This window comes from Panthera onca, chromosome F1 (genome assembly GCF_046562875.1).
Source record: "Panthera onca isolate mPanOnc1 chromosome F1, mPanOnc1 haplotype 2, whole genome shotgun sequence".
Classification (NCBI taxonomy): domain Eukaryota; kingdom Metazoa; phylum Chordata; class Mammalia; order Carnivora; family Felidae; genus Panthera; species Panthera onca.
In genome coordinates this window covers 38231801-38250878 of record NC_138355.1, presented here as the reverse complement: position 1 = coordinate 38250878, position 19078 = coordinate 38231801, and the positions used below count along the sequence as shown (strand labels likewise).

Sequence of the window (19078 nt, the reverse complement as noted above, 5' to 3'; positions counted from 1 at the left end):
AGCACAGTGTCCGTTGATGATCTGATAATGTTCTTATTTAGTTATTTATTCATCCATGCAAGATATTTCGAAGTCCCCATATTAGTGTTTGCATGTGTTTAATCAGAATGTAAGATAATTGCTGGTGTCACTTTTCTGGTAGAAATTTAGGTAGTTTGAGATTTTAAGTCTGATGTCCATAGTATTACCTTAAACTAAATTTCCAGGGCATAGGTATCTGTCTTCTATAAAAGGGTGATAACTGTGCTAAGACACAGTGAATGGCTTTTGAATACTTTTTTTTCTCATTGATTTTTATTGTAAGTATCATCCACGAGATGCATTTCTCTGGAGAAAATAAAATTATGCTAAAATATGTCAGTAATATGCATTGCTTTGTAATAAGAAACATAATAAAAGTTATTTTTAATTTAAAGATATGATTAATTTGAACATCACACACAAAATAGGATAACATTTGGCGCATTATATACATAACACAAAATGTTGGTGATGTGCAAAATGTTTTTGAAACTAGCTTCTTTAAAAAGGTTCTCAAATTACTGGACTATATACGTATATATACCGTATATATATACGGACTATGTACGGACTATACGGACTATATACGTATACGGACTATATACGGACTATACCAACAATATACGTATATATATTTCCAACTGGTGTTTTGACTGGTGACTCCTGCTTTTATCAAGTTACATTAGCCATTTTAAAATGATATCGGGGGGATCCTTATTGCCATGTATTATCGACATTCTGCAGCTTTTTTAACTTCTTTAAAGAATATTTAATGATCACCTATTGGTTGCCATGCAGTGAGTAAAACCAAGTCCTTGTCCCCTTTTCTTGGAAAGGTCTCCAGGCACTCTTGCAGGGGTTATCTTATTCAGCGGTCCAGCCATCATCTGTAGAAGGCTAAGCATGTCTGCAATCATTCTCCCTATTTCACAAGTAGGTGAATGAACACACTAATTGACTTACCTCAACACTGATGGAGTTTTTGTCAAAGCCCACACCTCAGAACAAGGTAAATGGTATGATATATAACAATGAGGGACCAACAGACATATACTATTTTTATTTTTTATTATTAAAAACTTTTTTTAATGTTTATTTTTGAGAGAGAGTGAGCATGAGCGGGGGGAGGGACAGAGAGAAAGGGGGACAGAGGATCTGACGTGGGGCTCGAACCCACAAACCGTGAGATCGTGACCTGAACCGAAGTCAGATGCTTAACTAACTGAGCCACCCAGGTGCCCCATAACAAACTTTTTTTTTTTTTTAATTTTTTTAATGTTTGTTTATTTTTGAGAGGGAGAGACAGAGTGCAAGTGGGGGAGGGGCAGAGAGAGACACAGAATCCAAAGCAGGCTCCAGGCTCTGAGCTGTCAACACAGAGCCCGATGCGGGGCTCGAACCCCAGGAGACATGAGATCATGACCTCAGCTGAAGTCGGCCGCTTAACCGACTGAGCCACCCAAGCACCCCCAGACTATTTTTTTAATGTAGCTAGAAACTTTAATAAAGATACCAGTATAATGGGGTGCCTGGGTGGCTCAGTTGGTTAAGCGGCCGACTTCAGCTCAGGTCATGATCTCCAGTCCGTGAGTTTGAGCCCCGCGTCGGGCTCTGTGCTGACAGCTCAGAGCCTGAAGCCTGTTTCGGATTCTGTATCTCCCTCTCTCTGACCCTTCCCTGTTCATGCTCTGTCTCTCCCTGTCTCAAAAATAAATAAAACGTTAAAAAAAAAAAGATACCAGTATTAAAAAATGACTCTGCAGACAGTGCCCCGGTGTTGGGTGGTGGTCATTATTTGTCTGATTTCTGTAGCCTTAATTATTATATCAGATCTTTAACCTCTCCCGGATCTTCACTGGGGACTCACTGTGAGAAGATCAGCCTTCAAGCTCACTAGCTTGGCCAGGTTGGTGACGACCCCACCGGCACTTCCTGTGTGAATCCAGCAATAGCCATCACTGTGCTTTATTGTCTCGAAGTATTCTGCACCGTCCAACCCGTGGTAGGGTCCCCTCCCTAAGGAAAGAAAAAAAACCCAAAACCTCAAGGCAACCTGGTTATACATGTATGTGACAACATCCCTCTGGACCTCGTAATAGGAGACCACTTAGACTACGTGTTTTTAAAAAAAAAATTTTTTTTAACGTTTATTTTTGAGACAGAGAGAGACAGAGCAGGAACAGGGGAGGGGCAGAGAGAGAGGGAGACGCAGAATCTGAAACAGGCTCCAGGCTCTGAGCTGTCAGCACAGAGCCCGACGCGGGGCTCGAACTCACGGACCGTGAGATCACGACCTGAGGCGAAGTCGGACGCTTAACCGACCGAGCCACCCAGGCGCCCCTCAGACTACATGTTTGTGTGTTACCATATATGGGAGACAAAAAAGTAAAAAGTGTATTAAAAACTATGCCACGTGGCATTTGGGGCTCAGTTGTTCCGATAGGAACCCAAGTGAGCAGTGCCAGCACAAATAAAATGGCTTCCTGGAAAGAAAAGCCTCAGTGCCACGACTCTCGGTGCGAGAATCCTGCCACAAACCCACTTTCATGGTCTTGAACTCATTAGAGAATTTGACGAAAGCTAAGGGCCCCCTGACCCCCACCCCCAAAAGGTAGATGCATGTACGTTTCACAGATAGCTTAGGGGAGGTCGTGACCCCAGGGCAGCAAAGCAGGAGCTAGATGATAATGACACAACCCATCTCCCTTTCTTTTCTTTGACATTAAGAAAAAAAAATCAGGAGATATCTATTTGATATTAACTTTTTTAAGCAGAGGAGAAGAATATATGGGATTCTGAAACGCTTAGATTTTTAAACCAGACATTGTAGAATATTTAGGAATTTGTATCGTAACAACATAGTTTCACTAAGCCTCCCCCCAGGTGTGTGTTTTCTTTTTCTTAACCTCAAGGTGCATAGTCTGTCTCCTTTTGTTTTCGTGAAGCCGATGCCCCACTGCTCATCACCACAGGCAGGGCAACTCACTTCAGAGCTCCGTTCCAGTTCCCAAGGGCACCTACCTACCCTGTTGGTATTATGCGGCACCTTGCCCACGACAACTAGGTCACCTTCAAGAGACCAGTTCCTCCTTGCAATTAAATAATTTCACAAGCACAGGAACTCTTGGGAAGCAGTGTTGCAGATCTCATAGAGCCTCGCCTCAAAGAATGTAGTGCCTTCAACCACACAACCTGCAGAGAACAACAGCTTCTTCGTCCATTTGCATTTTCTTCATTAGTGAACCTCTTACGTTCTTGTTTACATTCAGTTTTCATTTACCAGGTTCTCTCCTCTTTTGTCCATTGCCTTTTTAGAATTTATGGCTGGAAAGGGAAACAGTCTCTGGGCATAACTTAGTAAGGTCTATTTTTGTTTTTTTAATTTTAATGTTTGTTTATTTTTGAGAGACAGAGACAGAGCATGAGTTGGGGAGGGAGACACAGACTCCGAAGCAGGCTCCAGGCTCTGAGCCATCAGCACAGAGCCCGACGCGGGGTTTGAACTCAGGAACCGCAAGATCGTGACCTGAGCCGAACTCGGTCGCTTAACCGACTAAGCCACCCCGTCACCCCTAATAAGGTCTATTAAACATTCTTCTCTGAATTTAAATTCCTGGGTCATTTTACTCAAACACTGGTAGACCCTTATTTTCTTGGATTCGTCAGTGTTTCAGATTAGAAGGTGCCAGCAAACCCCAGAGAACAGCACCTTACCTGTGACAGAAGGTTACTCTCATCCACAATGAAGTGTGGAGAGAAGCGGTGTGGAGATAAGAAACAGTCTAGGACTGGAATGGAGCTTCCCCAGTCATCCAGGACTTTCTGCCCCTCTGTCCTTCTGTGAAGTTAACATATTATCCTCAAAATGATTCTACCCCAACAGTACCACATAGCTATTGGGGAGCTACCGGAATCCTGCCTACATGGTCACCAACAGGAAGGAGCACAGAGGCCACACTAAGTCTCTCATTTGACTCCCCGCCAATGGTTATTCTACAACGTTTCATGAACAATTAGACCTTTAAAGAAATTTATATTCGTTTCATTCTCACGTACTCTGCGTAAAGGTTACTTCTCTGGCCCAGGTTTTTCTTGGCGAGATATTCAAGACACATCAACTTGATATATATTTAAAAAAAAAAAAAAGGTGGAGAAGCATTTTAAATCTTTTCTGAACCATCATGACAAAGACCAAAGGGAATCCACTCATAACATACCAGAGAACTTGTCGAAATGTCGTTTCCCAATTTTCTTGAAACCTCATGTGCACACAACAGTTTAACTTCCCACAACTCCCTGGCTGACATCCCTGCTCACCTCCTTAGTCTTAATCTTAGTCTTAGCCTTCCACTAACCACTGTCGGCCCATTCCTTCGTGGAGCAAGCTAACCAGTCAGTACAACTTCTGCACTTGACCTGTTAGCCCCGTTCTCCAGAAAACAATCTGGATTCGATCAAACTGTCCTTAACGTCCAAAGGTCCAGAAGGGTTTCTGAATTCTCATTAATTTTTCTAAGCTCAGATGCTCATAATAAAACATGCAGTCCTGTATTCCCTTATATGTAATCCTAAAATTCAAAAGCTTTGAAAACAAAGTTCTCTCCTAATTTATTTGACAGGAAAATTGGACCTAAACTTTGTGAGGTTGTGTAATCTCTATATATCTCACTTAGTGTAAATATTTTTACATTGCATAGAGAAGTATTAGTAAAACAATAGTCTAAATAATATAGTGCCTTTCTGAAGCCCTAATATGGATCCGAAATAAACCATTGAGATGAAGAATTACTTGCAATTATTTCCTGTAATAATGCTCTATTTTCTTAGGTATTTAGGAATTTCTCATTTAGGAATAAACAAATTCCTAATTTTAGGAGGAAACAAAATTTTGTTTTTTTTTAATTTTTTTTAATGTTTATTTATTTTTGAGACAGAGACAGAGCATGAACAGGGGAGGGGCAGAAAGAGAGGGAGACACAGAATCTGAAACAGGCTCCAGGCTCTGAGCTGTCAGCACAGAGCCCGACGCGGGGCTCAAACCCACGAACTGTGAGATCATGACCTGAGCCGAAGTCAGACGCTTAACTGACTAAGCCACCCAGGTGCCCCAATTTTCTGTTTTTTAAAAATCATGTATTGTACAAACAATATATACAGTAGGTACTGGGGAACTTGTATTCCTCAAGAAGTAGAATATGTAGTGTGTTAAGAAAAATTACTCGAAGCTTGACAAAAGAGACAAAAAGAAATCACTGGAGACATTTTCAGTAGGTGACTGAGTATTGTTTTGTAGACCCTCTCAGGGATCATCAGTTTCACAGGAGTGTGAAATTTTGATTGTCAATCCGTCTTTTTTACAACTCTATAAGACTAGAGGTTAATTTGGAATGCAAATGATTCTTTTTCTGAAAACAATGCAAAGGATTCTGATAACAAAGCAAATGAATTTTGTCCAGAAGAGAGAGATTCAATTAATTTCCGGGAGTTAGAAAAGCTGATTCCAAATATTACAGGGTGTTGCCATGTATGATATTAGTCAGTTTTACATCGATTAGAAGAGTCACTTCAGAAGGCCTTTGACTGAACACATAAATCTCTGTTCCTCAAATTCTTCTTTGAATTAGCTGTAGCCTCTTTCTTAATGGTTCTCTCATTAATTCATGAGCAAAATCTTTGACACATGCTCATGTTATACTTAATATGAGTATCATGTTATTTACTGTTTCAAGAATTATACTTCACTTTTTTAAAGTGTATTTACTTTGAGAGGGTGAGAGAGCGAGCAAGCGTGCAAGGGGGGGAGGGACAGAGAGAGAGAGGGAGAGAGAGAACCCCAAGCAGGCTTCTGGCTGTCATTGCAGAGCTCAGTGTAGGGCTCTGTCTCAGGAACCATGAGATCACGACCTGAGCCAAAATCAGGAGTCGGATGCTTAACTGACTGAGCCACCTGGGGCACCCCTGAGAATTATACTGTAAAATGTATTTGCACTAGGGGTGCCCCGGGTGGCTCAGTCAGTTAAGTGTCAGACTCGATCTCAGCTTAAGTCTTGATCTCAGGGTTGTGAATTCAAGCCCCATGTTGGGCTCCATGCCGGCTGTGGAGTCTACTTTAAAAAAACAAAAAAAAAGGGGCGCCTGGGTGGCTCAGTCGGTTGGGCGTCTGACTTTGGCTCAGGTCATGATCTCGCAGTCCGTGAGTTCGAGCCCCGCATCAGGCTCTGTGCTGACAGCTCAGAGCCTGGAGCCTGTTTCAGATTCTGTGTCTCCCTCTCTCTCTGACCCTCCCCCATTCATGCTCTGTCTCTCTGTCTCAAAAATAAATAAACGTAAAAAAAAAATTTAAAAAAAAGACAAAAAATAGAGAGTACTTGCCCTATAGGAATTCACATATTATTTGAGTGAAAATAAGATATAGAGAAATCATAAAGGTAATATACAGTAAATGATACATTATCAGTATGGATTTGAGGGGCTATGGTACAGTTTCTGTATGACTATGTTCTTTTTATTTGTACTGCATTGCTCAGATTTACTTAGCAGACAATTCTGCTTTGCATTATGGAGTGCCAAGAAAGGACATAGAAATACACTAGGCACAATCTTTGTCCTAGAGTTGTTAACAGTCTCGTGTGGGAGAACACATGAACAAATCATCATAAAGTAATGATAATGGACAGAGAAGAGAAGAACATTTATGACCTTACTCTGTCCAGGGGCCCCTGGGTGGCTCAGTCGGTTAAGCGTCTAACTCTTGATTTTGTCTCAGGTCCTGATCTCATAGTTGGTGGGATCAAGCCCCACATCAGGCTCTGTGCTGAGAGCACAGAGCCTGCTTGGGATTCTCTCTCCCTCTCTCTCTGGACCTCCTACTCTCACGCTCTCTCTCAAAATAAAAAACATCCCCCAAAACACCCCAAAAAGACATTACTGTGTCCTTATGCTTTATATTTATTATGATGCTTTATATTATTTCATTAAAACCTAAACATTTGGAGGAATTTTACCCCAATTTTATAATTGGAGCACGGACAACCAGCTAATTGCTATAATTAAATAAATACTAATGAATGTATGAATAAATGAATAAAAGGTAGGAGAGCCCAAAAGCAATTCTACATGTTTTAATTCCCGAGACAAAAGCTTTTCCCTTATTTCCCTTGGAAAATCATTTGGTTGACTCTGGACTCAGGCTAAATCCTGCCTCCCAAAGACCCACAGGATGGAAACCCTGGCACAGGCCTGGCAAATGAGGACAAAGTGTCCCCGCAGGACTGGAGTTTTTCTCAGGTTTGGAAGTAACTGGGATCAGCTCCTTGCTGGGAGCCATAGATCCGGAAGGTCAGAGGAAGGTAAGGTTAGTTTCACTCCTTGAGCTTTCTCGTCTTCAGCCTTCGGTGCTGTTGGGGCACCTGGTATTTGAGAGAGGTGGCACTCAGGGTTGGGTCTCACTTGGCAAAGCACCAGAGATTGGTCCCCCCCACCCCCGCCCGCAACGCTGGAGAGAGTCACAGAAGCTGGATGGTAAACACGAGCAAATATTGACAGAACTGAGAGTCAGGGTAACACCATCTGGCCCGTCTGCAGTTCAAAGGGCCTGGTCAACTGGGTTTGCATGACACAACCAGGCAGTTTCTAAAACTGAATTTTAAAACGGGCGGCTCATCAGCCGCCCCTTTGTGTTTTTGCAAAATCCCTCCCTGTACTGACTTCCTCACAGCTGTTCTTATTTCCTTTGGTAGAATTTTTTTTTTTTTTTTCATTCTTCCTAGGGAAGAGAAATCAATACAACATCTCCAGGAGGGAGGTGGTTGGTATCTCCTACTTTGATCCAAACCACGTGTTGTCTGTGTTGGGTTAATTCCAGCCTGGGTCAAGCAACTGATCGCAAGATGTTTTTGCGGGTTGTGTGCTATCTTGTGGTTGTGTGGCCGGTTTCTGCCTCATACGGTGCGTATGCTTAAGATTAGTTTCTAGGGTACTTAATATCAGCCTGCGGGGTACGAAGCATGCTGTCTATGGTTTTAATGAAATTTAAGTCAATGAAATGTATTTCCTTTATTGAAAAATGTCAAATGACTTGGCCTAATGCCCTGTACTCAGTAGGGGCTTAGTAAATATTTAATGATAATTCTGCTCTACGAAGTGGGTGGTTAGCTGTACCAATTTGGTACCAAAAAGTACCAGTTTCAAAATCTTGAGAGGTCTTGTCTGTTATAAACTCCAGAAATGCTATTTGGAAAGGGAATTGTATCTTCATGGTTGAACTGAATGTAATGCCTGTTATCCTTTTGAAAACAAAACTTTGGGAATTCTTGGGAAGGGGGGGATGGGGATATACATGGACATGGAATTGTACAAGGAAGGAGAATCAATAATCCAGGAAAAGGACACTCGGATGGCTGTCTAACGGGGCCTCGCCACAGCACGTGATAATGCCAAGTGAATCTGTTTTCTTTTTCCTTCCAACAGAGAACTGTCCAGAACTTCCCCCAGTGGGATATAGCATATTTGTCGCAAAGAAGGTGGAAGGACAAATTCTGGGGACTTACTTTTGTATCAAGGGCTACCACCTGGTAGGAGAGAAAACCTTTATTTGCAATGCCTCTGGGGAGTGGAATACTCCCACTTCCACTCCCACATGCCAATGTGAGTTGAAATTTTGTTTCTTTGTGTATCTTGTCATCTCGCCCCGCTCTTACACATCCTACCTCCCGCAGGCCGCATTAAAACTTTATAAGACAAAAATTCTCAACTTCTGGGAATTAATTTTTAAAGCACCCCAGGGTGGAACTTCTCTTACAAGGTACATGGTCAGCTCTTCCTCAGTGTTGATTTAATTAGTTGATTAATAGAATTAATAGACTCAATCACCCCTGCAGGGAGGGAAGAATTTCTCCCATATATTAAAACTGGCTTTGGGGGGGGGGTCTAATTTAATATCATACTCCTTTAAAATTTTTATGTTATAGAAATCTATTTATAGAATTTCTATAACATAAAAATTGTAAACATATACAAAAGACAAAAGAGCAAAATCAGGTCATATGCACTCATCACTGAGCTTCAACAACTGTCAACATGTAACTAATCTTTTTTCTCAACGATTCTGTTTTGCATGATTATTATTTTGAAGTAAATATGTCATAGTTTATTTCATCCATTATATGACTTTTGAACTGGGACACATTTATATTCTCAATTTACAAATGTGAGAACTGAGATCCAAGTGATTTGCTCACATTCACAAAACTCACTTGTGGTGTCTGTAGAGACAGAGAATAACTGGTCAATATCCTCGTTATTATTAGTATATTTAGGAATAGTTGGGTTTGTTCTCCTTGATACCTAGAGTAAAGCACACCAAATGTTTATCCTTTATTTATACCAACAAGTTCACCTTCTCTCCTGTTTTTTTCATGGAGGGGTGGGGGGTGGGGGGTGGGGGGTGGGGGGGGAAGCAAAATGAAACAAAGTACAAACTGATGAGTGATGTGTCTCTTCATGGAGGAAAGGGAGGGAAAAACTTGCCTCCAGCATAGGGTGAAGTATTTTCAGCAACGCTTACCAGGATGATGAACATGCTATTGATCATTTCCAGTTATGTGCTTAGTTACTTTTCGTAAGTTCAAGTGCCAACTGTCACTCTCGTGCATGACCAAGACCTTTCCTACCACACTCAGGCCAACCTAGTCCCTTCGCGTCCTGCACTGATACGATTTGGTACCGTGTAGGAGTCCCCGTTATAAAGTACAGTTTTAGTTCTGATTTCTATTCTCTCATTGAAGACTGAGGTGGTCTAGCCTCCGCAGTGGCGGACTTTCTCCTGCTCTTTCCGATCACTTCCTGTTTTCTTCTTCAGTGGGCCACTGTCCTGACCCTGTGCTGGTGAATGGTGAACCCAGTTTCTCAGGTCCTGTGAATGTGAGTGACAAAGTCACTTTTAAGTGCCATGAAAACTACATCCTCCAGGGCAGCAACTGGAGTCAGTGCATGAACGACCACACCTGGATGCCTCCCTTACCCATCTGCAAAAGCAGTAAGTGTCAGAGAAACAAGCACCAATCCAAAGACACTGACCAGAGGGACACCCTAGGCATTTGTCACATCCCTGCAATGATGTTTTCCTCTCTCTCTTTTTTTTTTTTTTTTTTTTGTATCTGGGAAGGGTCTGGGATCTCGGAGGAAGCCAGAAAACAAATGGAGCTCACAGAGCCAAAACTCACCTCAAATGGTATATTCCAGTGAAACAAACAGCATCCAAACAATGAACACTTTATTTCCCCTCTCAAGTAGGATTCCTTTCCTACTAAGTCCAACACAGGATAGTTTGGGGCATCTGACTTTCTTTGTTCGTTTGTTTGTCTCATGATAACGCCTTACAGTTCTTATTTGAAAAATACATGAAAACAGGGGAAGAGGACCATATCTCATCCATTGCAAAATTATATAAAATAAGAGTTGAGGGGCGCCTGGGTGGCTTAGTGGGTTAAGTGTCTGACTTTGGCTCAGGTGTTGATCTCGTGGTTCATGAGTTTGAGCCCCGCTTTGGGCTCTGTGCTGACAGCTCAGAGCCTGGAGCCTGCTTTGGACTCGGGGTCTCCCTCTCTCTCTGCCACTCCCCCTGCTCACACACTGTCTCTGTCTCTCAAGAAAAAAAAATTAAAAAAAAAAAGTACCTCCTCCTTCTAACATATATTAGAAGTACCTCCTTCTAACATGGTAATTCACACTTCTCAGAGGAAATTAGTAGGAATGTGTTTGCTTCATGTCTTTTCCTATGTTTATGCAGACATTTAAAATAAACAAATGCGCACACACACATCTACACACATATACACTTACAAAAATGGGACTTTGTGCTTTGTATTGTTTAAATTTTTTTTTTATGTAACATTATACATGGGAATCTTTTTCGATCAGTATATGTGGCTGTATCTCCTGCTTTTATTTATTTGTTTTTTCTATCTCCTGCTTTTAAAAAATAATGTGGATACACCATCAGTTATTCCATATCTCTAGTATTGATGAACGTTTGTTCTATTTCTGTATTTTTGCTATTACAAACAATGCTGAAACGAATGTTATGTATGTATACATATACATATATCTTTATGTCTATGCTATTATTTCTGTAGGATAGATTCCTAGAATGATTGGTAAGTCACAGGATATACTTATTTGTAAAACATACTTAAAAGATCCAAGAAATTCTACTAAAAAACTTCATTCTTGGACACAAAATAAATATTGAAAAATCAATAGTATTACTTTCTAATAATTATGATGTGACTATTGAAATGTAAAAATAATTCCATTCATGAGACCTATATGAAAGTTTACTGAAGGACATGGAATAAGACTTAAATAAAAGATATACCGTGGTCCTGCATGGACAGACTGGTATTGCAATGGAATTCTACCCAGAGTTTCTTTTTTTTAAATTTTTTTTTTTTTAACGTTTACTTATTTTTGAGACAGAGAGAGACAGAGCATGAACGGGGGAGGGTCAGAGAGAGGGAGACACAGAATCCGAAACAGACTCCAGGCTCTGAGCTGTCAGCACAGAGCCTGACGCGGGGCTCGAACTCACGGACCGCAAGATCATGACCTGAGCCGAAGTCGGCCGCTTAGCCGACTGAGCCACCCAGGCACCCCAAGAGTTTCAAATTTAAAGGTATAAAACAAAAAATTGAGTTTGAAATCTCCTTTGGGAAGGTACATATCTAACACTACAGATTTATTGATTTAAAGACTTAATTTTTTTCAGACTTAGTTTTTTAGAGCAGTTTTAGATTCATAATAAAACCGAGGGGAAGGTATAGACATTTCCCATACACTCCCTAGCCCCGCATATGCACAGCCTCCTGCATTGTCAACATCATTCACCAGATTAGTACTTTTTTTTTTTTTTTTTTTTACCAAGGATGAACCAATGTTAATACATCATATTCCCCCCAAATCCATAGTTACCTAAGGATTCACTCTTGGTGTTTTACATTCAGTGGGTTCGGACATGTGTGTAATGATGTATATCTATCATTATAATATCATACAGAGTCTTCACTGCTCTAAAAATCCTCTGTGCTCTATTTATTGGTCTCTCTACTTCCCCCACCCATCTCAGCCATTGATCTTTTTATTGTTTCCATAGTTTTTCCTTCTTCAGAATGTCATATATTTGGAATCATATAGTATGTAGCCTCTTCAGACTGCCTTTTTTTCTACCTAGAAATATACATTTAAGGTTCCTCCATGTCTTTTCATAGCTTGACAGCTAATTCTCTTTTACCGTTGAATAATATCCCGTTTCCAGATGTACCATAAGTTTATCGATCCGATCACCTCCTGAAGGACATCTTGCTTGCTTCCAAGTCTTGACATTTATGAGGAAAGCTGCTATAGATATCGGGTGCAGGTTTTTGTGTGGATGTAAGTTTTCAACTCCTTTGGATAAATACCGAAGAGGGCGATTGTTGGCTCTTATGGGAAGAGTAGATTTAGTTTTTTTCTAAGAAACCATCCAACTGTCTTGCAAAGTGGCTGTATCATTTTGCATTCCCACCAGCAACGTAGGAGAGGCCTTGTGGCTCCACATCCTTGTCAGCATTTGGTGTTGTCAGTGTTCCAGACTGGCCATTCTAATGGTTGTATAATGGTATCTCCTTGTTTCAGTTTGCATTTCCGGATGACAAATGATGTCAAGCATCTTGTCGTATGCTGATTTTCCATCTGTATATGTTCTTTGATGAGGTGTCTGTAAGGTTTGGGGCCCATTTTTTATTTATTTTTACTTTTATTATTTTTATTTTATTTTATTTTAATTTTTTAAAATGTTTTTATTTATTTTTGAGACAGAGAGAGACAGAGCATGAACAGGCAAGGGGCAGAGAGAGAGGGAGACACAGAATCCGAAGCAGGCTCCAGGCTCTGAGCTGTCAGCACGGAGCCCAATGCGGGGCTCAAACTCATGAACCATGAGATCGTGACCTGAGCCGAAGTCGGACGCTTAACTGACTGAGCCACCCAGGCGCTCCTATTTTATTTTTAAATTTAAATCCAAGTTAGTTAACACATAGTGTAATAATGATTTCAGGAATACAATTTAGTAATTCATCACTTACATTTAACACCCATTGCTCATACCAACAAGTGCCCTCCTTAATGCTCATCACCCATTTACCCATCCCTCTACTTAACATCCCTCCAGCAACCCTCAGTTTGTTCTCTGTATTTGAGAATCTCATGGTTTGTCTCTCTCATGTTTTTATCTCATTTTTGCTTCCCTTCCCCTATGTTTCTGGCAAATTTTAAGGCTAAACAATTCCAAGATTAGGCCCCAAACAGCATTCATGTTCCTCAAATTTATGGAAAGATAATGAATATAACTAATAATTACAGAAATGAATAGTAAAATTACATACACGTTTTACTGATCAAATTAGCAAATAAAAAAAAAATTATTTCACCTAACATCATTCATGATATGAGGGGCTAGTCACTTATGTCAGTGAGGAAAAGAGATATCATTCTGTAGATATATTTTGGCAGTAGCTATTAAAATAACAGGCAGCTTTTTATTATTTTTAATTTTTTAAATTATTTTATTATAGAGAAAGAGAGAGAGCGTGCGTGGAGGAGAGGCGCAGAGGGAGAGAGAAAGAGAATCCTAAGGCTCCATGCTCAGCACAGAGACTGATGCAGGGCTCGATCCCATGACCCTGGGATTATGACCGGGCCTGAAATCAAGAGATGCTCAACCGACTGAGCCACTCAGGTGCCCCAATAAGCAGTTTAAAAGCACAAACTATATGTAGCCTCTTTCAAGGAGTTAGGGGTTACTTGAAACATACATATATACTGTAGGCAGTTAAATTACAAGCATATAACATCATTATTATTAGCCTGACACAGGTTTAAAGAATTTATTTCTTTTAATCTCTTTTTTTTTTTTTCAACGTTTTATTTATTTTTTTTTTTTGGGACAGAGAGAGACAGAGCATGAACGGGGGAGGGACAGAGAGAGAGGGAGACACAGAATCGGAAACAGGCTCCAGGCTCTGAGCCATCAGCCCAGAGCCTGACGCGGTGCTCGAACTCACGGACCGTGAGATCGTGACCTGGCTGAAGTCGGACGCTTAACCGACTGCGCCACCCAGGCGCCCCTCTTTTAATCTCTTTTAATTCAGGACTTCCCATTCTAGCTCTGAAATGCAGGATCTCTGTCTTTTTGTGTTAGTTCATTGCCCAATTCTAAAGAAAGCTCCTTAGGTCCCCGGGTAAAGCAGATTCTTTTCTGCTTAGGCCCAAGATCCATATTATCTCTTTCAGTTGAAAACTCTTAAAAGTTACCAGGAGAGCCCTGTCTGTACTGGGGTTCCTTAATCAACTCATGGAAATCCTTTTTCCTTTCCTCTATACAGCTTTTGAACTCAGTTTTTGATCTTCTAAAAATTATTTATTAACTTCTCAAAGAAAACATCTGTGGTGTAGAAAAATACAGAAAATAAAACATTTAATTACCTACAAACCTACTGCCCAGAAGTAACAGAGTACTTTGATATATAATTTTCAGGCTTTTTTTCTGTTCATATACGTAGATGCATGAGTGTATTTTACAAAAATAGCATTTTATGCTATTATTATAATTACATTTCAATTTGTATGTATTATTATAATACATAGTATCACATACTATGTACTATACTAACACATACTCTCTTATGCTTTGCTGTTTTTACTCAACTATTTGGTTTGAAGGCATTTATGTTTCCATAAATATATACCTACGTAATTATTCTTCATTCACCCTTTAACCTTGATCATCATGTTTAGATGTATATAATCTCAGAGCTCAAAGGGACTTAAGAAATAATTCTGTTTAACCTGCTCATCTCATAGGTTAGGAGGGAAACCGAGAAGGATAAAATCATGGGTCGTGGAAGAGGCAGAACCCAAAATTCACAACATCTCGTACTTTGTCCAACTCTCTTTCCACAATTTTATAGACTCACCTTTTTCCTCCCAGTTGTATCCTGCGTTTCTGAAGCTCTCATGTTGCACACTTCTGTCCCACAGAGAACGTCAGCCTCCATTTGAACGCCCACCATTTATCTCCTCTCTTAGGGAGTTGCAACTCCCACCTCTACCTCTGGTTTAATTTTTCTTTTCTTGTTCCCTGACGATCTCTGCAATTTAAACTTCCTTTCCTCAAAACTCATGCCAATCAGAAAGCACTCCCACATTCCTAATCACTCAGCGGATGAGCAGGAGAAGGCAGTCTCTCCCAGGATAAACATGATTCTGACCAGAAGGAAGTGAATGGAGAAGGTGCCCTAAGATCCCGCATAGACAGCTAAACTTAGGGGGTGCTGTTAACTGAGCGTAACTCATGACCGTCATTCCTGTTCTCCTGTTTCTCAGGAGACTGTGGCCCTCCTGGGAATCCGGCTCATGGCTATTTTGAGGGAAGAGATTTCAACTTAGGTTCGACTATTACTTATTACTGTGAAGACAGGTAAGTGTATGCAGCCTTTCAAATGTGAGATCGTGGGGCGCCTGGGTGGCTCAGTCAGTGAAGCATCCGATTTCAGCTCAGGTCATGATCTCACAGTTTGTGAGGTTGAGCCCCAGGGCGGACTCTGTGCTCTGAGTCTCTCTCTCCCTCTCTTTCTTCCCCTCCCCTGCTTGAGCACGTTCTCTCTCTCTCTCTTTCTCTCTCTCACTCCCCCCCCCCTCAAAATAAGTAAATAAAAATTTAAAAAAATTATAAAAAAAAACCCCACAAAGTGAGATCTTGCCCATTGACTGGTAGCTTTGTTGTGGGGAGTGACCCAGCCTGTGTCACCGCGTGCCCTGACTTCCTACTGCTTCAGGAGTCTGAGCTCATTCTGACGAGAGCTGCTTTGGCCACTGCCAGCTGTCCCCAATCTCTAAAAGATAGACTCATGTCTTTATCCTAAAGTATTTAGTGTATTTATCCTAAAGTATTACATTTTTTTTCTCTTAGTTGAGACGGGGGCATCTGGGTGGCTCGGTGGGTTGAGCGTCCGACGCTTGATTTCTGCTTAGGTCATGATCCCAGGGTCATGGCCTCGAGCCCCATGTTGGTCTCTGGGCTAAGCATGGAGCCTGCTTGGGATTCTCATTTGCCCCCTCTCTCGGCCCCTCCCCTACCTGTGCACACACTCTGTCTCAAATAAAAAAAAAAGACAAGAGAAGATATTTAAAATGTATGTTTTTTTCTCAGCACAAAAACTCAAAGAAACACAAAGACTCTCAGAGTCTCAAAGACTCTCAGCACAAAAACTCAAAGAAACACAGAACACATGGAGGTAAAGAAAGAGAATGATTTATTGTCCCAGCTTGCCACCACCCCCCCTCCCCCAATCTGGTTTCCTATTTGCAGTTCTTTGAATTAAAAAAATATATATCTTTAAAAAAAAAGAAAAAGAAAGAGAATGATTTATAGAGCTTTAATACATCCTAATTAAATTCTAACCTTAATTTAGACTACCTCATCCTCTAGCTTACCGATTACCTACTCTTTCCTCGGCTTCAACCTTCTTAACTCGGGGTCGTGTTGCTTCACTAGCATTTCAGTCTTATTATAAACTTCCAGTGGGCATGTTTTTTTTCTGATTAAAAGCTGTATCTCCTTCCTAAGATTTATTTGAGGATTTTCTCTAGCTTTCCACTCCTTTTTAGAGAGTAGATGGCAGATGTTTTTTTAAGTTATTGAATGATGAAACACTTCATCCCTCACCCTCTCCACCCAACAACTGTGTGTGAACACACGTATTCAGATCTCACTGGTCCGTGTTTTACAGACTGAATTATCACTTGGGTCCTCTCCACCCCCCAAAGGAGAGTGACTTTAGTTGATGGCTGCTTTGTAATACTGAAATAACTTAAGCATTCATTAAGGCTCGGGGAGGTGGATCCTATCACCATAGGAAATGCGGAAAACAACTATACAAAACCAACCTTAGTTGGCTGCCTTAGCCCAGATCAGAGGTGGAAAGGTTAAGTGTTGTTGCCATTCTAATGTCTGTTCAGGTACCACTTGGTGGGCACGCGGGACCAACGGTGCATTGATGGGGAGTGGAGCAGTGCACTTCCAGTCTGTGAGTTGATCCAAGAAGCTCCCAAACCAATTCCACAGACCAAGTTTGAGCGGGTGCTTGTAAGTAGTAGGCTTTTGTCTGCCTTGTTCACAGTTGTATCTCCTGGCACATGCTCAGTAAATATCTGTTCACTGTGGGATGTTTTTGAAGAGTTGGCCTTGGCCCGATTGTAGAAGAGGGATCATAAACTATTAATTCGTATTTTTACATGAAAAGTTCTCATTCACCACCATCATCACAAACACCTCATGAGGACGTGTTGGTAAGAGTTATTGTCTCATGGACTTTATAGAGCGAGTTTTATATACTCATGTCTTAGACTTGTATGTATTGCTGTAAAAAGTCTCTGAAATTCTTCTAGATTTAAAAAAACCCTGAACAGATCAATTTTCATTGAGATCCCTTTTATAGATCCCTCTTTTTTTTTTTTTTTTATTACTGGGATAACAATAAGTATACATAAGCTAGAAAAATTTAAGTGATTCATCACGTTGAATACCCAGATCAGGGACCTAAACGCTATGCATTAGCTTCAGAGTATATGGCTTCAGAGAATCTCAGTTCTTAAGCTGTAACTTACTTAAAAAAAAAAAAAAATTTCTTTTTCAGGTTGCCTTTCAGGAGACGAAAGACCTTTGCAAAGCCATGCGGAACTTTATGAAAAGACTCAAGAAAAATTCCTTAACGATGGAGGAAGTAAAATATTTTCTGGAAATTCAGAAAGCCAAGCTGTAGCCAAAAAATGATGCCCTGACATTATAGCTGAGCAGGCTGGGTCATAGAAAAGCACCCTATGAATAAACCTTCTTCTTGGTTCTAAAACCAGTTTCAGATCAATGGGGAATGAAGGATTTAATTTCCAGTCCGTAAGGAGGATGGGAAGCTCAGATCCCAGCTAGGGGGATGCCTCATAGTTTCATGAGACGCAAATGGTGAGGCACAAAATAACCTCAAATTAACCAACACTTATGAGGCAAAAATTAACCTCTCAATTTGAGAAAATAGACTCCGAATAACTATATCCTTAAAAAGACCTATTGAGACAAAAGTAGAGTTAGGACCTAAACTGTGTCTTCTGAGTCTCCCCTATATCCTGTTTACGGAACCACGTTTCTAAATCTTCTGCAGTAATATTGCTTACCACATTTAGATGAAACCCAGCCCGGCATCGGAAATTTGAGATGGTGAAAAATAAGTGAACGTATTTTCTTCTCCTTTCTTTCTTTTTTTTTTTTTTTTTTGAGGGCAGAATAAGCAAGAATCCTAAGGTTTTCTTACCAAGATGTCATACTGACATGATATGACAAACTTTTCCCATCTCTCACTTTGTTCTCTACCAAAACACATAGGAAACCTGGATAAAATACAAAGAAAACGCCTAAGAGAGCTCGAACTAATGGAACATCCCTCGGTGTAGTTATGAAGGAGAATAAGACATCGGAATAAGAAACTCTCAAGTAGCCCGCAGTCTATTAATAGACGCAAGATGATAGACACATATCATCCATTCAGGGTGGTTAGAATGTAATAAACACTTTTCACAGAAGAATGTGCCATGGGAGCTCAGCTTCCAGGAGGAGGCCTCCTGTCTGGGAGGAAGCGGAGGCAGGAAAATTGTTAAGAAAAGTCACGGTTAGTTGGGCCTTTAAAAGTGAGTAGGATTGGGGGGCCTGCGTGGCTCCGTTGGTTAAGCATCCAACTCTTGATCTCAGCTCAGGTCGTGACCCCAGGGTCGTGAGATCGAGATTAAAACTCTCTCTCTCCCCCTCTCCCCAACTCGTGCACACACTCTCTCTCTCAAAATAAATAATTTTTAAAAAAAAAACTGAGGAGGATTGAGAGATGAAAATTAAGGAAGGGGACGTGGCAAGTTGAAAGAAGGTTTGGGAAATATAGCAAGAGAGTCGTAAAGAGTCTTAAGCTTCTGAACCAAG

General features: G+C 40.8%; 1 protein-coding gene across 1 annotated transcript; it reads left to right on the top strand.

Moving 5' to 3' along the window:
• Positions 1-448: 448 nt before the first annotated feature.
• Positions 449-17966, top strand: C4BPB (complement component 4 binding protein beta). Its single transcript, XM_078440677.2, has 7 exons — positions 449-1030; positions 7791-7968; positions 8491-8667; positions 9881-10057; positions 15442-15535; positions 17077-17203; positions 17754-17966. Exons 1-7 carry the CDS (start codon positions 995-997, stop codon positions 17877-17879), a joined length of 915 nt encoding a protein of 304 aa, XP_078296803.1. The 5' UTR covers positions 449-994; the 3' UTR covers positions 17880-17966.
• The last annotated feature ends 1112 nt before the right edge of the window (positions 17967-19078 follow it).